This window comes from Chiloscyllium plagiosum, unplaced genomic scaffold, assembly GCF_037043375.1.
Source record: "Chiloscyllium plagiosum isolate Xiang-an unplaced genomic scaffold, Cpla_swu_hap1 HiC_scaffold_9, whole genome shotgun sequence".
In the NCBI taxonomy this organism is placed as follows: Eukaryota; Metazoa; Chordata; class Chondrichthyes; order Orectolobiformes; family Hemiscylliidae; genus Chiloscyllium; species Chiloscyllium plagiosum.
In genome coordinates, this window is record NW_028270147.1 from 51,906,875 (window position 1) to 51,928,767 (window position 21,893).

General features: G+C 48.5%; 1 protein-coding gene across 3 annotated transcripts in view; it reads left to right on the forward strand.

Moving 5' to 3' along the window:
• Positions 1 to 6,003: 6,003 nt before the first annotated feature.
• The window catches only part of tm2d1 (TM2 domain containing 1), a 113,596-nt gene continuing 97,706 nt past the window's right edge, over positions 6,004 to 21,893 (forward strand). Inside the window, exons 1-4 of one of the 3 annotated variants that reach the window (XM_087990616.1) lie at positions 6,004 to 6,155; positions 6,467 to 6,684; positions 10,118 to 10,191; positions 11,992 to 12,100. In XM_087990616.1, coding sequence (XP_087846742.1) covers positions 6,569 to 6,684; positions 10,118 to 10,191; positions 11,992 to 12,100 — 299 coding nt within the window. In that variant the 5' untranslated portion in view covers positions 6,004 to 6,155; positions 6,467 to 6,568. The remainder of the gene's footprint in view (positions 6,156 to 6,466; positions 6,685 to 10,117; positions 10,192 to 11,991; positions 12,101 to 21,893) is intronic. The other 2 variants (XM_043699261.2, XM_043699259.2) reach the window with 2 other exon arrangements.

The following is a 21,893-nucleotide window of genomic DNA, read 5'->3' on the forward strand; positions in this document are numbered from 1 at the left end:
CCCCCACAACCGGGAATACACCACTCCCCTCCCCACCCGAGAATACACCACTCTTCCCCCACCCCCCAACCGGGAATACCCCCCCACCCGGGAATACACCAGTCTCCCCCCCCCAACCGGGAATACACCACTCCCAACGCCCGCCCCCGGGAATACACCCCCCCCAAACCCTCACACACACACCCCCCCAAACCCTCACACACCTCCCCAACCCCTCACACACCTCCCCAACCCTCACACACCCCCCCCCCCAACCCCTCACACACCTCCCCAACCCCTCACACACCTCCCCAACCCTCACACACCCCCCCCAACCCTCACACACACCCCCCCCCAACCCTCACACACCCCCCCCAACCCTCACACACACCCCCCCAACCCTCACACACACCCTCCCCAACCCTCACACACACACAAACCCCCAACCCTCACACACACACCCCCAGGAATACACCCCCCCCCCCCCCCCCCTCATTTACGCCCCCCAACCCTCATTGCCCCCTCCCCCGGAAATACAGCTCCCAAACCTTATCTAACACCCCTCCCGAGGAATACACACCCCCAAGCCACACTGCCCACCCCCTCCCAGAATACACACCACCACCCCCCCCCCCCCCCCGAGAATACACCACCCAACCTCATCGCCCCCGGAAATACACCTGGACCCCAGGAATACACCACGCCCCCCCCCCCCCCCCGGGACAACTCGCCAGGTATTCCCCCACTCCACCCCGGATGACTCCCCACCCCCCGGAGCTCCCTGAATATTCCCCTCCTCACCCCACCCGGAGACAGCTCCCCGGGTATCCCCCTCCTCACCTCACCACACCACACCACACCACACCCCACCCCACCCCGGGACAGCTCCCCTGGAATCCACTCCTCCCTGGGACAGTTCCCACCCGGGTATCCACCCCTCCGCGGGACAGTTCCTGCGGGTATACACCCCACCCCAAGAATGCTCGCCGGGTAACCCCACCCCATCCCGAGACAGCTCCCAGGGTATCGCCCACCAAACCCCGAGACAGCTCCCCGGGTATCCCCCACCCCACCCCATCCCGAGACAGCTCCCCGGATATCCCCCACCCCACACCACCCCACCCCATCCCGAGACAGCTCCCCGGGTATCCCCCACCTCACCTCACCCCACCCCAACACGTGACAGCTCCCTGGGTTTTCTCCCCACATCATAACAGCTCCCTAGGTTCCCGGGACAGCTCACTGGATGACTCACCCCCTTCCTCCGGGGTAGTGGGGGGGGAGTCACCTGGAGGAAGGGGGGTGGGGGAAGTTTCATCAGGAGGAAGGGGGGCTGGTGGGGAGGGAGTCATCCGGAGGAAGGGGGGGTGGTGGTGAGGGAGTCATCCGGAGGAAGGGGGGAGTGGGGGGGAGACATCTGGAGGAAGGGGGATGTGGGAGGGGTGGGAGTCATCTGGAGGAAGGGGGATGTGGGGGGGCGGGAGTCATCTGGAGGAAGGGGGATGTGGGGGGGCGGGAGTCATCTGGAGGAAGGGGGATGTGGGGGGCGGGAGTCATCTGGAGGAAGGGGGATGTGGGGGGCGGGAGTCATCTGGAGGAAGGGGGATGTGGGGGGTGGGAGTCAACTGGAGGAAGGGGGATGTGGGGGCGTGGGAGTCATCCTGAGGAAAGGGGGGGTGGGGAGTCATCCGGAGGAAGCGGGGGTGGTGGGGAGGGAGTCATCCGGAGGAAGGGGTGGATTCCGGAGGACTCCTCCCCCACGCCTTCCTCCCCCCCCCCCCACACCCACGCCTTCCTCCCCCCCCCTCCCCCACGCCTTCCTCCCCCCCCTCCCCCACGCCTTCCTCCCCTCCCCTCCCCCACGCCTTCCTCCCCTCCCCCACGCCTTCCTCCCCTCCCTCCCCCACGCCTTCCTCCCCTCCCCCCCCACGCCTTCCTCCCCCCCCTCCCCCACGCCTTCCTCCCCCCCCTCCCCCACGCCTTCCTCCCCCCCCCTCCCCCACGCCTTCCTCCCCCCCCTCCCCCACGCCTTCCTCCCCCCCCTCCCCCACGCCTTCCTCCCCTCCCCCCCCACGCCTTCCTCCCCCCCCACGCCTTCCTCCCCCCCACGCCTTCCTCCCCCCCCCACGCCTTCCTCCCCCCCCACGCCTTCCTCCCCCACACGCCTTCCTCCCCCCCCGCTTTCCTCCCCCCTCCCCGCAATCCTCCCCCCCCGCTTTCCTCCCCCCCGCCCCCCCGCCACCCCGCTTTCCTCCCCCCCCCCGCTTTCCTCCCCCCCCCCCTGCTTTCCTTCCCCCCCCCCCCTTGCTTTCCTTCCCCCCCCCCCTTGCTTTCCTTCCCCCCCCCCCTGCTTTCCTCCTCCCCCCCCCCGGTTTCCTCCCCCCCTCGATTTCCTCCCCCCCCCTCTTTCCTCACCCCATCGATTTCCTACCCCCTTTGATTTCCTACCCCCCCTCGCTTTCCTCCCCCCCTTGCTTTCCTCCCCCCCCTCGCTTTCCTCCCCACCGTCGCTTTCCTCCCGCTCCCTCGCTTTCCTCCCCCCCCCGCTTTCCACCCCCCCGCTTTCCACCCCCCCGCTTTACACCTCCCCCCCGCTTTCCACCCCCCCCCGCTTTCCCCCCCCCCCGCTTTCCCCCCCCCCGCTTTCCCCCCCCCCCGCTTTACCCCCCCCCGCTTTACCCCCCCCCGCTTTCCCTCCCCCCCGCTTTCCCCCCCCCGCTTCCCCCCCCCCCGCTTCCCCCCCCCCCGCTTCCCCCCCCGCTTTCCCCCCCCCGCTTTCCCCCCCCCCGCTTTCCCCCCCCGCTTCCCCCCCCCGCTTCCCCCCCCGCTTCCCCCCCCCGCTTCCCCCCCCGCTTCCCCCCCCCGCTTCCCCCCCCCGCTTCCCCCCCCGCTTTCCCCCCCCCGCTTCCCCCCCCGCTTTCCCCCCCCTGCTTCCCCCCCCGCTTTCCCCCCCCTGCTTCCCCCCCCCCCCACTTCCCCCCCCCGCTTTCCTCCCGCCCGCTTTCCTCCCCCCCGCGTTCCTCCCCCCCCCGTTTTCCTCTCCCCCCCGCTTTCCTCTCCCCCCCGCTTTCCTCTCCCCCCCGCTTTCCTCCCCCCCCCGCTTTCCTCCCCCCCCGCTTTCCTCCCCCCCCGCTTTCCTCCCCCCCCCGCATTCCTCCCCCCCCGCATTCCTCCCCCCCGCTTTCCTCCCCCCCGCTTTCCTCCCCGCCCGCTTCGCCCCCCCCCGCTTTCCCCCCCCCGCTTCCCCCCCCCCGCTTCCCCCCCCCCGCTTCCCCCCCCCCGATTTCCACCCCCCCGCTTTACACCTCCACCCCGCTTTCCACCCCCCCCCCCGCTTTCCACCCCCCCCCCCCGCTTTCCACCCCCCCCCCCGCTTTCCACCCCCCCGCTTTACACCTCCCCCCCGCTTTCCACCCCCCCCCCCCGCTTTCCCCCCCCCACTTCCCCCCCCCGCTTCCCCCCCCCGCTTCCCCCCCCGCTTCCCCCCCCCCCCGCTTTCCTCCCCCCCCGCTTTCCTCCCCCCCCCGCTTTCCTCCCCCCCCCGCTTTCCTCCCCCCCCCGCTTTCCCCCCCCCCGCTTTCCCCCCCCCGCTTCCCCCCCCCCCGCTTCCCCCCCCCCGCTTCCCGCCCCCCCCCGCTTCCCCCCCCCCGCTTCCCCCCCCCCCCCGCTTCCCCCCCCCCCGCTTTCCCCCCCCCGCTTCCCCCCCCCGCTTCCCCCCCCCCGCTTTCCCCCCCGCTTCCCCCCCCCCGCTTCCCCCCCCCCGCTTCCCCCCCCCCCCGCTTCCCCCCCCCCCCGCTTCCCCCCCCCCGCTTCCCCCCCCCCCCCCGCTTTCCTCCGCCCCGCTTTCTTCCCCCCCGCTTTCTTCCCCCCCCGCTTTCATCCCCCCCCGCTTTCCTCCCCCCCCGCTTTCCTCCCCCCCCGCTTTCCTCCCCCTCTGCTTTCCTCCCCCCCTGCTTTCCTCCCCCCCCCGCTTTACTCCCCCCCTGCTTTCCTCGCCCCCTCTTTCCTCCCCCCCCGCCATCCTCCCCCCCGCCATCCTCCCCCTCCTCCATCCTCCCCCCCCTCCATCCTCCCCCCCCCACCATCCTCCCCCCCCCCACCATCCTCCCCCCCCCCCACCATCCTCCCCCCCCACCATCCCCCCTCCCCCCCACCATCCTCCCCCCCCGCCATCCACCCCCCCTCCCCCCCGCCACCATCCTCCCCCCTCCGCCATCCTCCGGATGAACCCCACCCCCCGCCATCCTCTGGATGACTCCCCCCACCTTCCTCCGAATGACTCCCCTCCCCCCGCTTCCTCCGGATGACCCCCCGCTCCTCCGGATGATACCCCCCGCTCCTCCGGATGATTCCCCCCTCCTCCGGATGATTTCCCCCCCTTCCTCCGGATGACTCCACGACTCCTCCGGATGACTCCCCTCCCTCCCCACTCCTCCAGATGATTCCCTCCCCCTTCCTCCGGTTGACTCCCCCCCCCCCCCCCAACTTCCTCCGGATGACTCGCCCCCCTTCCTCCGGATGACTCCCCCCCCTTCCTCCGGATGACTCCCCCCCCCCTCCCTCCCTCCGGATGACTCCCCCCTCCTCGGCCTCCTTCCGGATGACTCCCCCCTCCCCGCCCTCCCTCCGGATGACTGCCCCCTCCCCGCCCTCCCTCCGGATGACTCCCCCCTCCCCGCCCTCCCTCCGGATGACTGCCCCCTCCCCGCCCTCCGGATGACTGCCCCCGCCCTCCCTCCGGATGACTGCCCCCTCCCCGCCCTCCCTCCGGATGACTGCCCCCTCCCCGCCCTCCCTCCCTCCAGATGACTGCCCCCTCCCCGCCCTCCCTCCCTCCAGATGACTGCCCCCTCCCCGCCCTCCCTCCCTCCAGATGACTGCCCCCTCCCCGCCCTCCCTCCCTCCAGATGACTCCCCCCTCCCCGCCCTCCCTCCAGATGACTCCCCCCTCCCTGCCCTCCCTCCAGATGACTCCGATCCTCTTCATCATCATCATCCTCCTCCTCATCATCATCATCATCCTTCTCCTCATCATCATTCTCCTCCTCATTGTGGGCGGCACGGTGGCCCAGTGGTTAGCACTGCTGCCTCACAGCGCCTGTAGACCCGGGTTCAATTCCCGACTTAGGCGACTGACTGTGTGGAGTTTGCACATTCTCCCCGGGTGCTCCGGTTTCCTCCCACAGTCCAAAAGATGTGCGGGTCAGGTGAATTGGCCATACTAAATTGCCCGTAGTGTTAGGTTAAAGGGGTAAATGTAGGGGTATGGGTGGGTTGCGCTTCGGCGGGTCGGTGTGGACTTGTTGGGCCGAAGGGCCTGTTTCCACACTGTAAGTAATCTAATCTAATCTAATCTAATCTAATCTTCCTCCTCATCCTCATCCTCCTCATCCTCATTCTCATCCTCCTCCTCATCAGCATCATCCTCCTCATCATCATCATCCTCATCCTCCTCCTCATTATCATCCTCATCCTCCTCATCATCATTATTCTCCTCCTCATCCTCCTCATCCTCCTCCTCATCCTCCTCCTTCTCATCCTCATCCTCCTCATCCTCATTCTCATCCTCCTCTTCCTCATCATCATCCTCCTCCTCCTCATCATCATCCTCCTCCTCCTCCTCCTCATCATCATCCTCCTCCTCCTCATCATCATCATCATCCTCCTCCTCCTCATCATCCTCTTCCTCCTCCTCCTCCTCATCATCATCCTCCTCATCATCATCATCCTCCTCATCCTCCACTTCCTCATCATCCTCCTCCTCCTCATCATCATCACCTCCTCCTCCTCATCATCATCATCCTCATCATCATCATCCTTCTCCTCCTCATCCTCCTCCTCATCATAATCATCCTCATCCTCCTCCTCCTCCTCCTCCTCCTATTCCTCATCATCATCCTCCTATTCCTCATCATCATCCTCCTCCTCATTATCGTCATCACTCCCCCCACCAAGAAAACGGACAGAACCTCCCTCTGGCTACTGCACCCACGCACTGTCGATAACCGAACAGCACTTGCACATTAACGATACTCCACCACGGAAAGTGTACTCTCTCTGGAACATTTCCCCTGTCAGCCTGGAAATGACTGCAATCCCTCTGAGACTCAAACGTACCCGAGAAGAACCCACCACACTTCGAACTGAACCCCCGCCCCCGATTGCTTTACATCCAGGTCTGAATACTGCCCAGCCAGAACTGACTGGCTGTAGTCTCCTCCTACCCCCTACCCCAAACTCCCCTCAGCCCCAATACCTCTCCAATTCCCCGTAACTATGAAGGCTGATTGTTTAGTTTTGGCTGCCAGTGTTATGTTTGCATGTGTGTACTGTACTTGAGCAGGAGGTCTGGGAGACCATAGAACAGCACAGCACTGCCTTGTATTTGTATATCTATGATACTTGATAGAATTCTGTTGGTTTCTGTCCTATGTATTTCAAACTGTATTTGAATGCAAATTATAACAGTGTTGGGTTTATTTTGCAGCTTATGTTTCAGGGTATGACTTGGTGCATTTTCTCAGTCAGCGTTGTGTCCGACTCCCTTCCTGTTTGACCCAGCAACAGTGACACGTGATCAGATTCCAAGATGGCGCTGCCCAGGGAGCGGTGGCAGTTATGGCTCTGTCTCCTGTTCTTTTGCCTTTGTTTTATAAACGCTGCTCTGGTTGACGTTGATAAATGCGACGAACTGCGACTCGGGCAATATCCTTTACTTCGTGTCATTCGTCGTTCGATAAATTGGTCGGTTAAAACAGCCAAAAATATTTGAGCATCTGTGCCTTTCCTTCCCTAATGGCGGACGGTTTAAGGCTGGTGTCACTTTAAAAACGATCGCATTAGGAGTGAGGATTCAGGGTCAACGCTGCAGGGCCATTAGTAGTGAGTTTCATGCATTTACCAAATCAATTTACAATTGTGTTAAATTGTCACTAAAGCAACAGAAAGAGTATGGACCGTTCTAATAGAACGCATACGTTGTCTACGTGATCAGAGTGCAGTAATCCTGATTCTGTATGCGTTTATCTATAATAGTTAATGTATATAGATAACAATATCTTTTATTATCAACTATACATTACCGACAAGTATTAGGAGAGTAAAATTTAACGTGATTTCTACTGGCACTTATTTGCAATACAACTGTTATGTGCCTAGTTTGACTTACACCATTAGCATTGTTGATACGTTTGTCATAATAACGCAACTTTTTCATAAAACTTTACTGGAAATATATGATCTTAATTTTTTTGATAATTATTGACTTTTAATATTAATGTTGAGCAATAAATATAGATAAACCGGTCAAGTTGTGTGTAAAGATTTAGTGGCTTGGGTGCCGATTGTCATGGTTGTGGGTATGTTCGAACTGAGAAGTTGATTTGCAAATGTTTCATCCCCTGTCTAGGTGACATCTTCAGTGCTTTGGAGTCTCCTGTGAAGCGCTGATCTACTGTCTCTTTTGCAATTTATATGGTTCCATATATGCTGCTTCCAGTTGCTGGCTCTGGTTGTTCATTGTAGTGGCCGGTATATTGATTGGGTCCAGGTCAATGTGCTTGCTGATGGATTCTGTGGCTGAGTGAAATTATCTGGCTATCCTAAATTTATCTTGTCCTGTGATTGTTGTGTTATCCTAGTTGAATTTGTCGTCCTTGTCATCTGTGTGTATGGCTGCTCGGGACAGCTGGTCATGGCGTTTTGTGACGAGTTGGTGTTCGTGGATGTGGATTGCTAGTTGTCTACCTGTTTGCCTTATACAGCATTTTATGTAGCCTTGCATGGAATCTTATAAATTATGTTAGTGTTGCACATGATGGGTATAGCGTCTTTTGTCCTGGTGAGTTGGGGTCTGAGCATGGCTGTGGGATTATGGGCTGTCATGAATCCCAGTGGTTGGAGAAGTCTGGCTGTCAGTTCTGAGATTTTTTCATGTAAGGTAGCGTGGCTAATGAGTTAGGTCGTGGCTTGTCCTCATCGCGTTGTTTGTCTGCTAGGCATCTGCAAATGAAGTTGTAGGGATATGTTTTTGTGGTGAATACTCTGTAGAACTCTGTAAAGGTGTTATTCTTCGCTTCAGAGGTCAGCAGTGCTGCAATTTGTTGTAACCCTTTTGAACTGGGTTCTAAAGCAGCAGCTTTTGAGTTTGTGTGGCTTTCCTGTACACTTTTGTGGTGCATTCACCATTCTGTGTTCTTTGTACCATCATATCCAGGAATGGGAGTTGATTGTTGGGTTCCTCTTCTTTCGTAAATGATCCCTGTAAGTATGGTGTTGAGAATCCAGTGTGTGTGCTTGACTCCTGTTCTCTTAATGATAACAAAAGCATCGTCGACGTATCTGATCTAGAGTTTGGGTTGGATTTGTGGTAGGGCTGTATGTTCCAATGTTTGCATCACTGCTTCTGCTATGAGCCCAGAGATGGGTGAACTCATAGGTCATAGAGTCATAGTGATGTACAGCACAGAATCAGACCCTTCGGTCCAACCTGTCCATGCCGACCAGACATCCAACCCAATCTAGTCCCACCTTCCAGCACCCGGCCATATCCCTCCAAACCCTTGCTATTCATATACACATCCACCTGCCTTTTACCAGCCTCCACTACTTCCTCTGGCAGCTCATTCCATACAGGTAACACCTTCTGTGTTAAAAAGTTGCCACTTAGGTCTCTTTTATATCTTTTCCCCTCTCACCCTAAACCTATGCCCTCTCGCTCTGGCCTCCCCCACCCCAGGGAAAAGACTTTGTCTATTTATCCTATCCATGCCTCTCATGACTTTAGAAACCTCTGCAAGGTCACCCCTCAGCCTCCAACGCTCCGGGGAAAACAGTCCTAGCCTATTCAACCTCTCCCTATAGCTCAAATCCTCCAAACCTGGCAACATCCTTGTAAATCTTTTCTGAACCATTGATCTGTTCATATGTTTGGTTGTTGAATGTGCAGTGTGTTGTCAAGCACAGGACTAGTAGTTTGAGCATGTGGTCCTTGTTGACAGGCTCAGAGATGTTATCTGTTCTGCTTGTCCAGGAGGTTGGCTATTGTCTCTCTGGATAGAGTCTTGTCAGTTGAAGTAAATGTTGACGTTACATCAAATGAGTCAATGTTTATGTTCGTAATGTTGCCTAGGAATTCTTTGATTGTTTGGAGTGTTTGGATCTGCTGGTAAGATGTTTTAGCTTTTGTTGAAGTTCAGATTTACGAAAGAGGAGGAAACCAACAATCAACTCCCATTTCTGGATGTGATGGTACAAAGAACACAGAACGGTGAATGCACCACAAAAGTGTACAGGAAACCCACACACACTGACCAGGTCCTGAACTGCAACAGGAACCACCCAAACACACATGAGAAGTTGCATTCAGACCCTGTTCAAAAGGGCTACAGCACACTGCAGCACTCCCAACCTACGAAGGGAAGAAGAAGAAGATCTCTACACGATGTTTGTACTCCCCATGAACGGATATCCCCGCAACTTCATCTGCAGATGCCTAACAGACAAACCACGCGATGAGGACATGCAACAACCTAACTCACTAGCCATGCTGCCTTACGTAAAAAACATCTCGGAAGTGACAGCCAGAATTCTCTGACCACTGGGATTCATGACAGCTGATCAATTGACAGCCACACTCAGACAACAACTCACCATGACAAAAGAGGCTACAAAAGAGGCTAATGTAAGTTTCAGGATTCCATGCAAAAGCTGCACAAAACAAAATGTAAGGCAAAAAGGTAGAAAACTATCCACAAAATGCCACAACCAGCTGTCCCTAGTAGCCATACACAGAGATGAGAAGGACCACAAATTCGACTGGGACAACCTAACGATTGTTGGACATTTCTAATAGCATGGCAGTCAGCCACGGACTCCATCAACAAGCACATTGACCTAGACTCAATATACCAGCCACTACAATGAACAACCAGAACCGGCACCCGGAAGTAAAAGAAACAGAACAAAATACATTCCAGAAGAGACAGTACAACAGCGCTTCACAGGAGGCTCCTAAGCACCTAGACGGGACGAAACACTGCAAATCAACTTGGCAGCTCAGCGAACATACCCACAACCATGATCAATCAACGCAAAATATATGATTTTTGAAACATTTCCTTAATATTTGTTTTCATACATACATTTGCGATAGTCCCAAGATAAACGACGTAACACAAGAGCCAGAAAATTGCACAAATGAAACAGCTTTTGGTACATGGTATTTTCTTATTATTTATAATGTCTTACTTCTGTAGAAAAGGGAAAATTACTTGTTTTAAGATTGTTAGTTTTAGTATTGACTTTCTAAGGAAGAGCATTGAGAATTGTTGTCTACTTTCTGATGTATGAGCCCTTTCCCATTGAAGTAGATATGTACAATAAAAGTTGATAAACTGAAAAGAAAGTATCTCAGATTATGGAAACCTATAAATAAAAACAGAAAATGGTGGAAATACTCAAAACAGATCGAGCAATGGTTATCAACCTGAAGCATCTCTATGTTTCTCTTCCTCAACGCTGGCAGAGCTGCCCAACTGAGCAGTAGCAGTGTTTCTGTGTCGATATCAGATGTTTGATTGACTTAATTTATTATTGAGACATTAGTGATTTGGATGTTGAGGTTATATTGATGGAAAAATCAGTATGGTTGAAGTTGCGGATGATCAGATCACCCTACTCCTGTTCTTGATGTTTTGATGTTTCATCACAGACAACAGTAACCTTGTTTTTAATGTTAAACAACTATGTATCAATGGTATAGCATTTATTAGTCCCACATCCAAAACTATGTATACACAAATTTTACAATGACCTGTGAAAATGTCTTGAAGCTTGTTCCCACCAAATATTCTTATTGGCAGTAATGGTCTTTTTGTCGAACTCAGTAAAAGTATGGTATTTCTTGCATGCTATTTACTTTTCTGGATCTCTTGCAGTTGGGTAAACCCCTTGAGGATATGGGTCTCTCCCATATCCTTACCCTGTCTGAAGATTTATCGTGACTTAGTTGCTTCCATAGATTCCCAAACACAGATGAAAGACCCAACATCATTTCATATCATACTCTTACACGCATTGCACTGTTATAAATCTTTTAATCTCACAGCAGCACAACATTTTATGTGCTGTTCTTGGTAGTAACATGAAATGCAAGTTGGGTAAGTTGTTTATGAAAATACGTAGCCTGCCACTCAAATAAATCGTTTGCATTTTTTTCAATTACTTCCTGCATCCATCTCTCCAATAATTTTGAATGTCCAGTTTCTGCCTCCATCCCTACTCTAGAAGCCAAGCTTTGACCTTTCAAGTCCATTTGTAAAGATGTTTCTGTTGCCTCAATTCTAGAATTCTCACATTGAATCTTGTGCCAAAAACCCCTCACTGAATCCGTTTCGGTCAAGAAATGTTCCCAGTGTTGAGATAATATTGATGCAAGGTGTCACCTCAATAATTTAATGTTGTCAGTGGACAAATGGCATATTTTTTCCCCAAATTGTTCATTAAGTTTCTTCAATTGTCACTTTTCTTTTGCAAGGTATAGCTATTTCAGTTAAAGATGGTCAGCACAGAATTAATTGACTGAGAAATATTTTTCCTGTGTTCAAAGTTGGAAGAAATGAAACATAGAAAATAGAAGCAAGAGTAAGCCATTTTGATCATGAGTCCATTGCTATCATTCAACATGATCATGACTGATCCTCTCAATGTAATACCACTTGCTTTCTCCCCATAGCCCTTGATACGTATGGAAATAGGTTTATGCTAAGATGTTACAACATGAATCTAATGAAGCTGCATTGTTGATCACTTTTTGACAATTAGGTATTGAATTTTCAAATATTTAATTTTATTTTAATATTTAAATGCATTCATTTTCATAGACGTTAATGTGTGCATAGTAATAAATGTCGAAAAACTATATTATGCACATGAACATGCAGGTTCTGTTAATGAATATGAAGTAAAACATGACATAATTTAGATAACATTTTCTTTTAATTGTATTTTTAGTTCCTTGTATGCCAGCTCCTAATATTACCTGCAAAAATTATAGTGGCTTCGTGAACACCTTCAGTGGAAAAGAAGTAGGCTTCTATAAGCCCTTTTCTTGCCGTAATGTGTAAGTATTTCAGTCCATTATATTGGTTCAGGCTAAAAATCTTTTGTTCTGAACACTAGTTTTAAACATTGCATTTGTGATAATGTAGCACAGGCAGAATTGAAGCAGAGTCTATAGATTATTTTGAAGTCAGCCAGATGGTTGTTTTGAAACAGACATGTTAAACTTTATGGTGGTAAATGTGATTTAAACGGAGACAAAAAGATATCAAATGGCCCTTCTCTGCACTAGGATTTCTCAAATTAGACTGCTTAGGTAAACTTGGTGGCCAATTTGTTCACAGCAAGATTTCAATAACTGCTATTCAGATTGAACAATTCATTTGTTAAAATAGGAAAGGTGGTTTTGACACTCTTAAAATTCCCTGTGATTCTTAGATTGCGTACTTGATTATTTATTTGCATCACCAAAGGAACAGAATAAACTAGCCTGATTGAGATTACTAATTTGCCCTAAACTATTAATTTTATCCCATTCACCATATTCAATGCTTTTGTAACCGTAAAATGTTGTTATTTCTCCTAGTCTTGCCAAACGCATGGCTGTGTCTTACTTTGTGCCTTTTACAAGAAGGCAAGATAATAATATAAGTTCTAACCTATAACATTCATTGAGCACCCTGTTGTTTATGATGCACATTCTATTTTTAATCAGCAATCTGCTGTTTCTGATATCTTCTGTAGAATGTATTAAGGTGTTTAATTTTTTTAACTGTCGTTGCTATGAGACTGAGAAATGACATAAGAAATATCTAAACATTTAGATATCTAAACATTTAGGTTTAGAGTAAATCTAGAGTGACTGACCAAACCAGCAATGAACTTGCCTATGGAAGAGCTGCAATGCTAAGTTTTCTTAAAAGGTAACAAAATGTTGCAGCCACTAGACATCATACAAAGTAATAAAACTGTTGACAATTTCTCTCCCTTATCATTACTGTGTTATCAATCGGCAAATCAGAACCTGTATCATACTGCTTCACATGCTATTTGAGAGACTACTTCCTGGAACAGATATTAACACTCTGACTTTTGTGTATATTATTTATGATTGGAATTTGTTCTGCTAAAAGTAACATTTTTAAATCTTAGCTATATTGTTTACAATTGATTGATATCAACTTGAATAGTAAAATAATGTTGTTTACAGCAGCCAAGCTTACTACAATAATTAGCTACTCAGCTTAAGTTGTGCGAAATGAAGAAAAATGCATTCCTTTTCTGTCCCTGCAAATGTTTCATGTAAGCGCAACTCTTTCCACTGACCTAAATTTCTATTTTTCACCCAATTTTTCTCACCTTTTGTCTCTGAGACTCTCGGAAAGCGGTTTATAAAGGAGATCTCAAAGGTAGCAATCTCCAGGTTGCTTGCAATGTTATCTACCTGGAACAGTAGGAATATGAAGGGAAGAAAGATCGAAGCCTGGCACAAAGCATCAAGGAGGAGGGAGCTTTTCAGATTCCAGAGACATTGGGTTTCATTCAGATGCAGAGTGCAACCTCATTAGAAGAGAAAAGTTGCATCTGAACCAAATTGGAACCAGTGTCTTTATGGAGGGAATCACTTGTCTGGTTGGAAAGATTTTAAACTCAATTTTTGAAAGGTGGTATACCAGCAAATAGAAGTAGATGTGAGAATGTTGAATAGTACAGGAGAAAGTCATGGTACTATATTATTTAAGAACAACTAAGAATGACAATGTGGTTACAAAGTCCTGTATAGAAAGCAACTTTAAAATGGCTCAAAAACAGAAATTGTTGGAAAAGCTCAGCAGGTCTGGCAGCATCTGTGAAGAGAACTTCGAGTTAACGTTTCAGGTCGAGTGACCCTTCTTCAGAACCCTTTAAAATGAATCCACTGCCTTTCTTTCTTCCACTGACCTAAAATGGCTCCTTATGTGGAGTAGAAGAAGCAGCTCACCAATGAAATTAGTTTCTCTAAATTCTGTCCAGTTTCGTGCTGCAGAAAATTCTTTGCAGCAAGGTAAGAAGAAGCCATCAGAATTCCCAAATCTTGTTAGTAGGGAATTCTCAACACTTTCACAGATTTCCACAATATCTTTTACGTGAAGCTTCCGTGACCACAGCACAATGTCAACCATTATGATGCTCAATGGTACATTGATGCATGTTTGCACAATATTGGGAAGCATGAGGCCTTGTGTTGAAGATATCCTGATATGTGTGCAAAACTAGAGATGCTGGAATGGACATCACAATGGAGATTTAAATGGAGTGATGTTATGTGTGGTAAAAGAGGAGAAAGTAAAGATCAGGAATGGAGCTAAAACCAATAGAACATACTGAAAAGGCTTGTTATACTCTGAGCAGGTAAGTTGTCTTGCTATGTAGATCTCTCCATTGAGATCAAGGCTCAGGATCTTTGAAGAGCCTATCAGAGAATGATGAAATTCACCAAAGGTCATGAGATCACGTCTTCCAAACCTGCAACCACTTCCATCTAGAAGCACAAGAGCAGCAGATATATGGGAACACCAATATCTGCAAGTTCCCCTCCAAGCCACTCACCATCTTGGAGCCACTCACAGACTTGGAAATATCACCCTTTACTGTCACTAGCTCAAAATCTTGGAATTCACTCCCTAATGCCATTGTGGGTCGACAGCACACGAACTGCAACATTTCAAGAAGGTGGCTCATCACCACCTATTCAAGGGCAACAAGAGATGGGCAATAAACGCTGGCCAGCCAAAATGCCACATTCCCAAAAGTGAATATTTTTGAAAAAAAGAGACAATTAAGTCCCACAAACGTATGAACAACTTATTTCCTGACTTGTCAAAATGGAAACACTTCAATCATGGAAAAATTAACCTTTCAATCGTTAATTTCTTAGTCAAAAGATATAGATTTTCTTAAGATGGCTGTGAAATAATTAAAGGTACTTATTGGAATATGATAGAGAAATTTTGAACTGCTGACAGGATCTGGAGAGGAGGTGTATGATCAACCAAGATTTGGGTGAGTGAGAAGACCACCAGTTTATGTTCTCTCGTGCTTTCTTTATCTTCTTTTTAGATGGAATGTGGTTGTGTCGATATTCCTGCAAACATTTAGAGCATATTTAAGGAAAACTTCAATTAAACTGCAGTGTTCGCATTTGCTACAACTTTAAGCCACAAGGAAGGACCATAGCCTTTTGGAATCACAGAATTGTTATGATCCAGGAGGTGGTTATTTGGTCCATTGTGCCAATCTCCTGTTTGCATATTCTCCCCGTGTCTGAATAGCTTTCCTCCAGTTGGTTCGTTTTGCTCCCATAGTCCAAAGATGTGCAAGTTAGGTGGATGAGCCATGCTAAATTGCCCATAGTGTCCAGGAAAGTGCAGGCTAGGTGGATTAGCCAGAGGAAATGAAGAGCTACAGTGATGGGGCATGGGGGTGGGTCTGGGTGGGGTGCTTTTTGGAGGATTGGTGTGGACTCAGTGAGCGAATGGTCTGTTTCCATGTTGTAGGGATTCTATGCTTCTAAGCAATGGTTGGGAATGGTGTTGGCAAGATGGAGTTGCCAGGAACATTAGGTCAAGGCTTTTGCTGGGGTTCATGATTTTAGTTGGGGGATGTTAGTTCTTCCTTTTTGGTGGGGGCTGTACCTTATACCAGGCTGAAAGAACCCATCTGTGCGGTAGAGGTAATGGAAATGGAGATGATCGGCCATTTCAAAGACATGATTGCTTTACAGAGTACCAACATGGTCTTGATGGACCTACTAGCCTCCTGTGTTGAAATTACTTTGTTAATAGTATTTCCTACCATAAGCAAAACCCTGTACCATAAAATTAATTAATTGTGCCCTAACCTGTGAGTACATAGCAGTTTTAACCATTAATCTTTACCAAGGTATTCTCCAGTAATATTGTAATTATTCATTTCAGTGCATTGAAAGGGAACAATTTTGATTTGTTTTATCATAAAATTAAGTTAACGAATATCTATGATCTGCAATTGTTTATATAAAACCAGAAGTCACACACTTGCAATTATGATTCTTGAGCCCTGCTCATATGATCATTTATGTAAGATTAAAGGTAGACAGAATCTAAATGTCGAATTTGTGCTGATACGTTCAACGTCTGAGAGTAGAGTTGTGAACTATCATAGAAATAATTGTATTGGTCAGCTTGACATATTTAAAATGAATTGTTTATAAGTATTCAACAAGAGTTTTATCTTCATTTCTTCTGATTTTTGAAATCCAGGGGCACTTATGACCATTGTAAAGCCCCAAAAGCTGTTTGTTGGATTTAGCTGAGTGTACTGACTGCCACATTTGACTGGATTTCAAATGTAAACTATGATATCATTGGGATGATGTGTAGATGTTATAGTGTTATTTCAGTGATATGGTTTCTTGGCTCATTATCACACTTCTGCATCCTCGATTCTGACTCAGTGTCTGCAGGCATATATTTGAAGTTCAGACAGTTATAGTCATGAATTCAGTTATCAGTCTCAAAAAGTGTGGTCCAGGAAAAGCACAGCCAGCCAGCAGCATCTGAAGAGCAGGAGAGTCAACGTTTCGAGCATAAGCTCTTCATCACAAATGTGGGGGGCCTCCAAGGGGGCTGAGAGATAAATGAGGCTGGGGGGAAGGTAGCTGAGAATGAGATAGGTAGATGAAGGTGGGGGGTGATGGTGAGAGGTTGGATCAGGTAGGTGGGAAGGCAGATGGGCAGGTAGGACAGTTCAAGAAGGCGCTGCCAAGTTGGAGGTTTGAATCTGGGATAGAGTTGGGGGTGGGGTGATCAGGAAATTACTGAAATCAACATTGATCCCTTGCGGTTGGCGCGTCCCAAGGTGGAAGATGAGGTGTTCTTCCTCCAGAATTTGGCGATGGAGGAGGCCCTGAACTTGCATGTCCTTGGCGGAGTGGGAAGGGGAGTTGACGTGTTCGACCACAGGCTGGTGGGGTTGATTGGTGCGTGTGTCCCAGAGATGTTATCTGAAACATTCTGCAAGTTGGCACTCTGTCTCCCTAATGTAGAGCAGACCACATCGAGAACAATGGACACAGCAGATGAAGTGTTTGGAGGTGGGGCATGGTCCTGACGAGGAAGTTGCGGATGGACTAGTCTCGGCAGAATGCTGAAAGGGGTGGGGAGGGAAATATGTCTCTGGTCATGGGGTCTGTCTGTAGGTAGCAGAAATGGCAGAGGATGATGCGTTGTATCCAGAGGTTGATTAGATTAGATTACTTACAGTGTGGAAACAGGCCCTTCGGCCCAACAAGTCCACACCGACCCGCCGAAGCGCAACCCACCCATACCCCTACATTTACCCCTTAGCTAACACTACGGGCAATTTAACATGGCCAATTGATGAGAACCGGGGGGGTGGTTCTGTCCTTGTTGCAATTTGAGGGATGGGGTACAAGGGCGGAGGTGCGGGAAGTGGAGGAGATGTGCAGTCCTTGAAGTAGGAGGGCATCTGGGATGTTGTGGAGTGTAATTGGTGCTCCAGGGAGCAAATGTTGTGGGAGCTGAGGAATTGGGAGTAAGGGATATTGTTCCTACAGGAGGTAGGATGGGAGGAGGTGGGTTTGAAGTATGTCCATGTTGAGTCGGTCGCCGGAAATGGAAATGGAGAGGTCCAGGAAGGGTAGGGAGGTGTCCAAGATGGTCCAGGTGAACTTGAAATGAGGGTGGAAGGTGTTCATGATGTTGATGAATTGTTCAACCTCCTCATGGGAGCATGAGGTGACGCTGATACGGCCATCAATGTAGTGGAGTGGTGCCGGTGTAGCTGTGGAAGATGGACTATTGCACATACCCAACAAAGAGGCAAGCATAGCTGGGGCCCATGCGTGTGCCCATGGCTACCCTTTTGGTTTCTACCTTGGTACCCTCCAACCACACACGATCAATGTTAATTTCAACATTTTCTGAGCTTCCCTTCCCCAACCTTATCCCAAATCCAGCTCTCCAATCCACCCACTTGATAGTCCTAGCTGTCCGTCTTCCTTCCCACCTATCCGCTTCACCCTCCGCTCCGACCTATCACCATCACCCCTCCCGACCTTCATCTACCCATTGCAAATACAGATACTACCCTCCCCCCAGCCCCCCCCCCCTCCCATTTATTTCTCAGCCCCCTTGGGCCTGCGAACCCTTCAACCTCCCCCCCCAAAAAATGTGTCCAATCAGGCATTTCTTTGAATTCATGCTCTCAAGAATCATGGAAATTTATTGCATGGATCGAGGCTGTTTGGTCCATCATGGTCATACAGGTTGAATCATTCCAACTTTTGGTTCATTGTCCTATGGGTTACAGCATTTAGAATCATAAGGGATGTATAGCACAGAAACAGACCCTTGTGTCCAACACATCCATGACGACTGAATATCCTAAATAAATCTAGTCCCATTCGCCAGTATTTGGCCCATATCCCTGTAAATCCTTCCTATTCATATACCCACCCAGATGCCTTTTAAATGTTGTATTTGTACCAGCCTCCACAACTTCCTCTGGCAGCTCACTACATACTCCACCCCCGGTTGAATAAGTTGCCCCTTAGGTCCTTTTTATGTATTTTCCCTCTCATCCTACACCTATGCCCTTGAGTTTCAGATTCAATCATCACCGGGAAAAGACTTTGTCTGTTTACCCTATCCGTGCCCTTCATGATTTTATAAACCTCGAAAAGGTCACCCCTCAGCCTCCGAAGCTACAGGGATAATCGGCCCAGCCTATTCAGCCTCTCCCTTTTGCTCAAGCCCTCCAACCCTGGCAATATCCTCGTAAATCTTTTCTGAACCCTTTCTCAAGTTTCACAACATCTTTCCAAGAGGAGGCACACCAGAACTGCACACGAATATTCCAAACGTGGCTGAACCAATGTCTTGTATAGCCACAACATGACTTCCCATCTCCTATACTCAATGCACTGACCAATAAAGGCAAGCAGACCAAATGCTGCTTCACTATCCTACTGACCTGGGACTCCATTTTCAAGGAACTATGAACCTACACTTAAGTCTCTTCATTCAGCAACACTCCCCTGGACATTACCATTACCTGTCCCAATTTGCCTTTCCAAAATGCAGCACCTCGCATTTATGTAAATTAAACATCATCTGCCATTCCTCGGCCCCATTGTCAAGATCCCATTGTACTCTGAGATAACCTTCTTCACTGTCCACTGGCCCTTCACATAAACATCCAAGTACTACTTAAATGTGAGGATTTTTAACTCTGCCACTCTTAAGTAGTAAGTTCAAATCGCCATCATCCGGATGAAAAAAAATTCCCCTCAAATCTCTCAACCTCTGTACTTTAATCTTAAATCCCTGCTCCTGGATTCTGGAAATCAAAAGAAATCCGGTCTTTCTATTTTAGTTTATCAAGATCTCTAATTACAGTAATAAAATTATATCTCTCCTGAACCTGTGTTCCTAATAAAACACCCATACTTTGTTCAGTACTTCCCAATAACTATAATTCTCCAGTCCAGGCAACATCCCTGTCCATTTCCTTAGTAATTTCTCAAACAACTGCATATTTACTGTTATGCACTGATCAGAATTAGACACGGCAAATCGATTCTGGCACAGTTTCTTATTAAGTTCCAGCATATACTCTCTGCTCTGATTTTTCCATGTCTCAATTAATAATGTCCACATGCTTTCTTGACCACCTTATCAACTTTCTCACCCCTTTGGAGATTGGGGGATATGCGCTCCAAAGTTCTGAATTTTTTTGTACTTATTGGTATTTTAACATTTATTGTATATTATTAGCCTTCCCCAAATTCATTTCCTCCCACCGGTCATGTTTGATCTCCATTTGCCACTGTTTCACCCAATTTACTAGTCCAGTGATCTCTTCCTGATGTTTACAACTTCATTCTCATTATTAGTCATGCAAAAAATGTATCATTTGCATATTTCTTCATCAGACCCCCAATATTCAGGTCCAAATCAATAAACATCATAAAAAAAAAGGGACCAGAACTGCACATGACAAAACCATACTGAAAGCAATCTTTAATCACACAAACAAGGATATGGGCCAAGTACTTGCAAATGGGACTAGATTTATTTAGGATATCTGGTCAGTATAGACGAGTTGGCCCCAAGGGTCTGTTTCCATGCTGTGTATCTCGATGACTCTAAGTTTGTATGTGTGTGTCTCCTGCCACTAAGGTATTTTGGATCTAAGTTGCGATTTCCTTGGATCCCAAGAGCCTTTACCTTTGGTGAGTCCTTTTCAAAAGCCTTTTTAAAATCCATTCATACTACATCAGTTGCCTTATCCCCATCAACCTTTCTGTTACCTCCTCAAAAATCATATATTAGACGTGCTAAATGTCCACCTGTCCCATGACAACACTGAAGCCAAGGAGAATTGGAAAATAACTTTCAGAGCCTCCATCATTTCTTCTGACACTTTGTTAACAGTCTATGATACATTTGGCCCTGACAAATTATTCACTTGAAAAATATTCTCTCTACACCCCAGTATGTGAAAGTTATTTAAATATTTGTCTCCTCCCTGATCTCAGCGTCTGTATTAATAGTCTTTTTTATGAAAACAGGTCCAATGGTATTCGTTAAGAATTCTAGCCACATGCTATGCCTGCATGAACTGAATATCATTATGGTCTCCAACAGACTGTACTCTTTCTTTAGTGGTATTCTTGTTATTTATTTATTTCTAAAGAATCCTTTAAGGTTCCGTGATTTTACTTGACAATATTTCTTTCCAGCTGTCTCATTTCTTTCCTAATTCTATTTTTCATTTTCATTTTACTCAATACGTTTATCCATAGATTTTAGGCAGTACTGTGCCTTTGATATCTTTGATAATCTGCCTTTTTAATCTTTAGCCCCTTCTTTCTGTCCTTGTCATCCTGGATTTCTTAGTCCCAACCTTTTGCTTTGAGACCATTTACTTGCTCTGAGCCCTCACTATCTCCTCCTTGAATACCTTCCAGTGATCTAGTACTGATTTATTGTCATAAGATCTTACAGCATGGAAAGTGGCCCTTCAGGCATCCCATCTGCAATAGTCATCAAACATGCATCACTTCTAAACATGTTTTCCAGCACTTGGTCCAAAGCCTTGTATACCATGATGTTTCAAGTATTCATCTAAATACTTTGTTTAGATTAGATTCCCTACAGTGTGGAAACAGGTCCTTCAGCCCAACAAGTCCACACCGACCCTCTGAAGAGTAATCCACCCAGTCCCATTTCCCCCTGACTAATGCACCTAATGCTACAGGCAATTTAGCATGGCCAATTCACCTGACCTGCACATCTTTGGACTGTGGGAGGAAACCGGAGCACCCAGAGGAAACCCACGCAGACGCTGGGAGAATGTGCAAACTCCACACAGACAGTAACCTGAGGCTGGAATCGAACCTGGGACCCTGGTGCTGTGAGACAGCAGTGCTAACCACTGAGCCACCGTGCCACCCAAGTCTTGAATGTGTGGAGGATTTCTACCTCTATCACCCTTTTAGGCAGTGAGGTCCAGTAACCTGCAAGTTACTTTAGTCTACTTCAACTAAATCTCTAGTTGTGAATTTATATTCCTAATGACTTTATTCTTTTCCATAAATCCTATTAATTTCGAGTGAAGTGCTCCCAATCAGTACCTCTTCTATCTGTGCTGGTTTCCTTCCTAGAACTAAGTATGGAACTGATCCTTCCCCTGTTGATTCTGAATATCCTCACTGAGTTTTAAGAATTCTATCCCATGATATCTTTTATGCTACTTTATTCTTGTTTATTCTGGGTAGGTGAAATCTCCCTCAAGTATTGTCTTGTTGA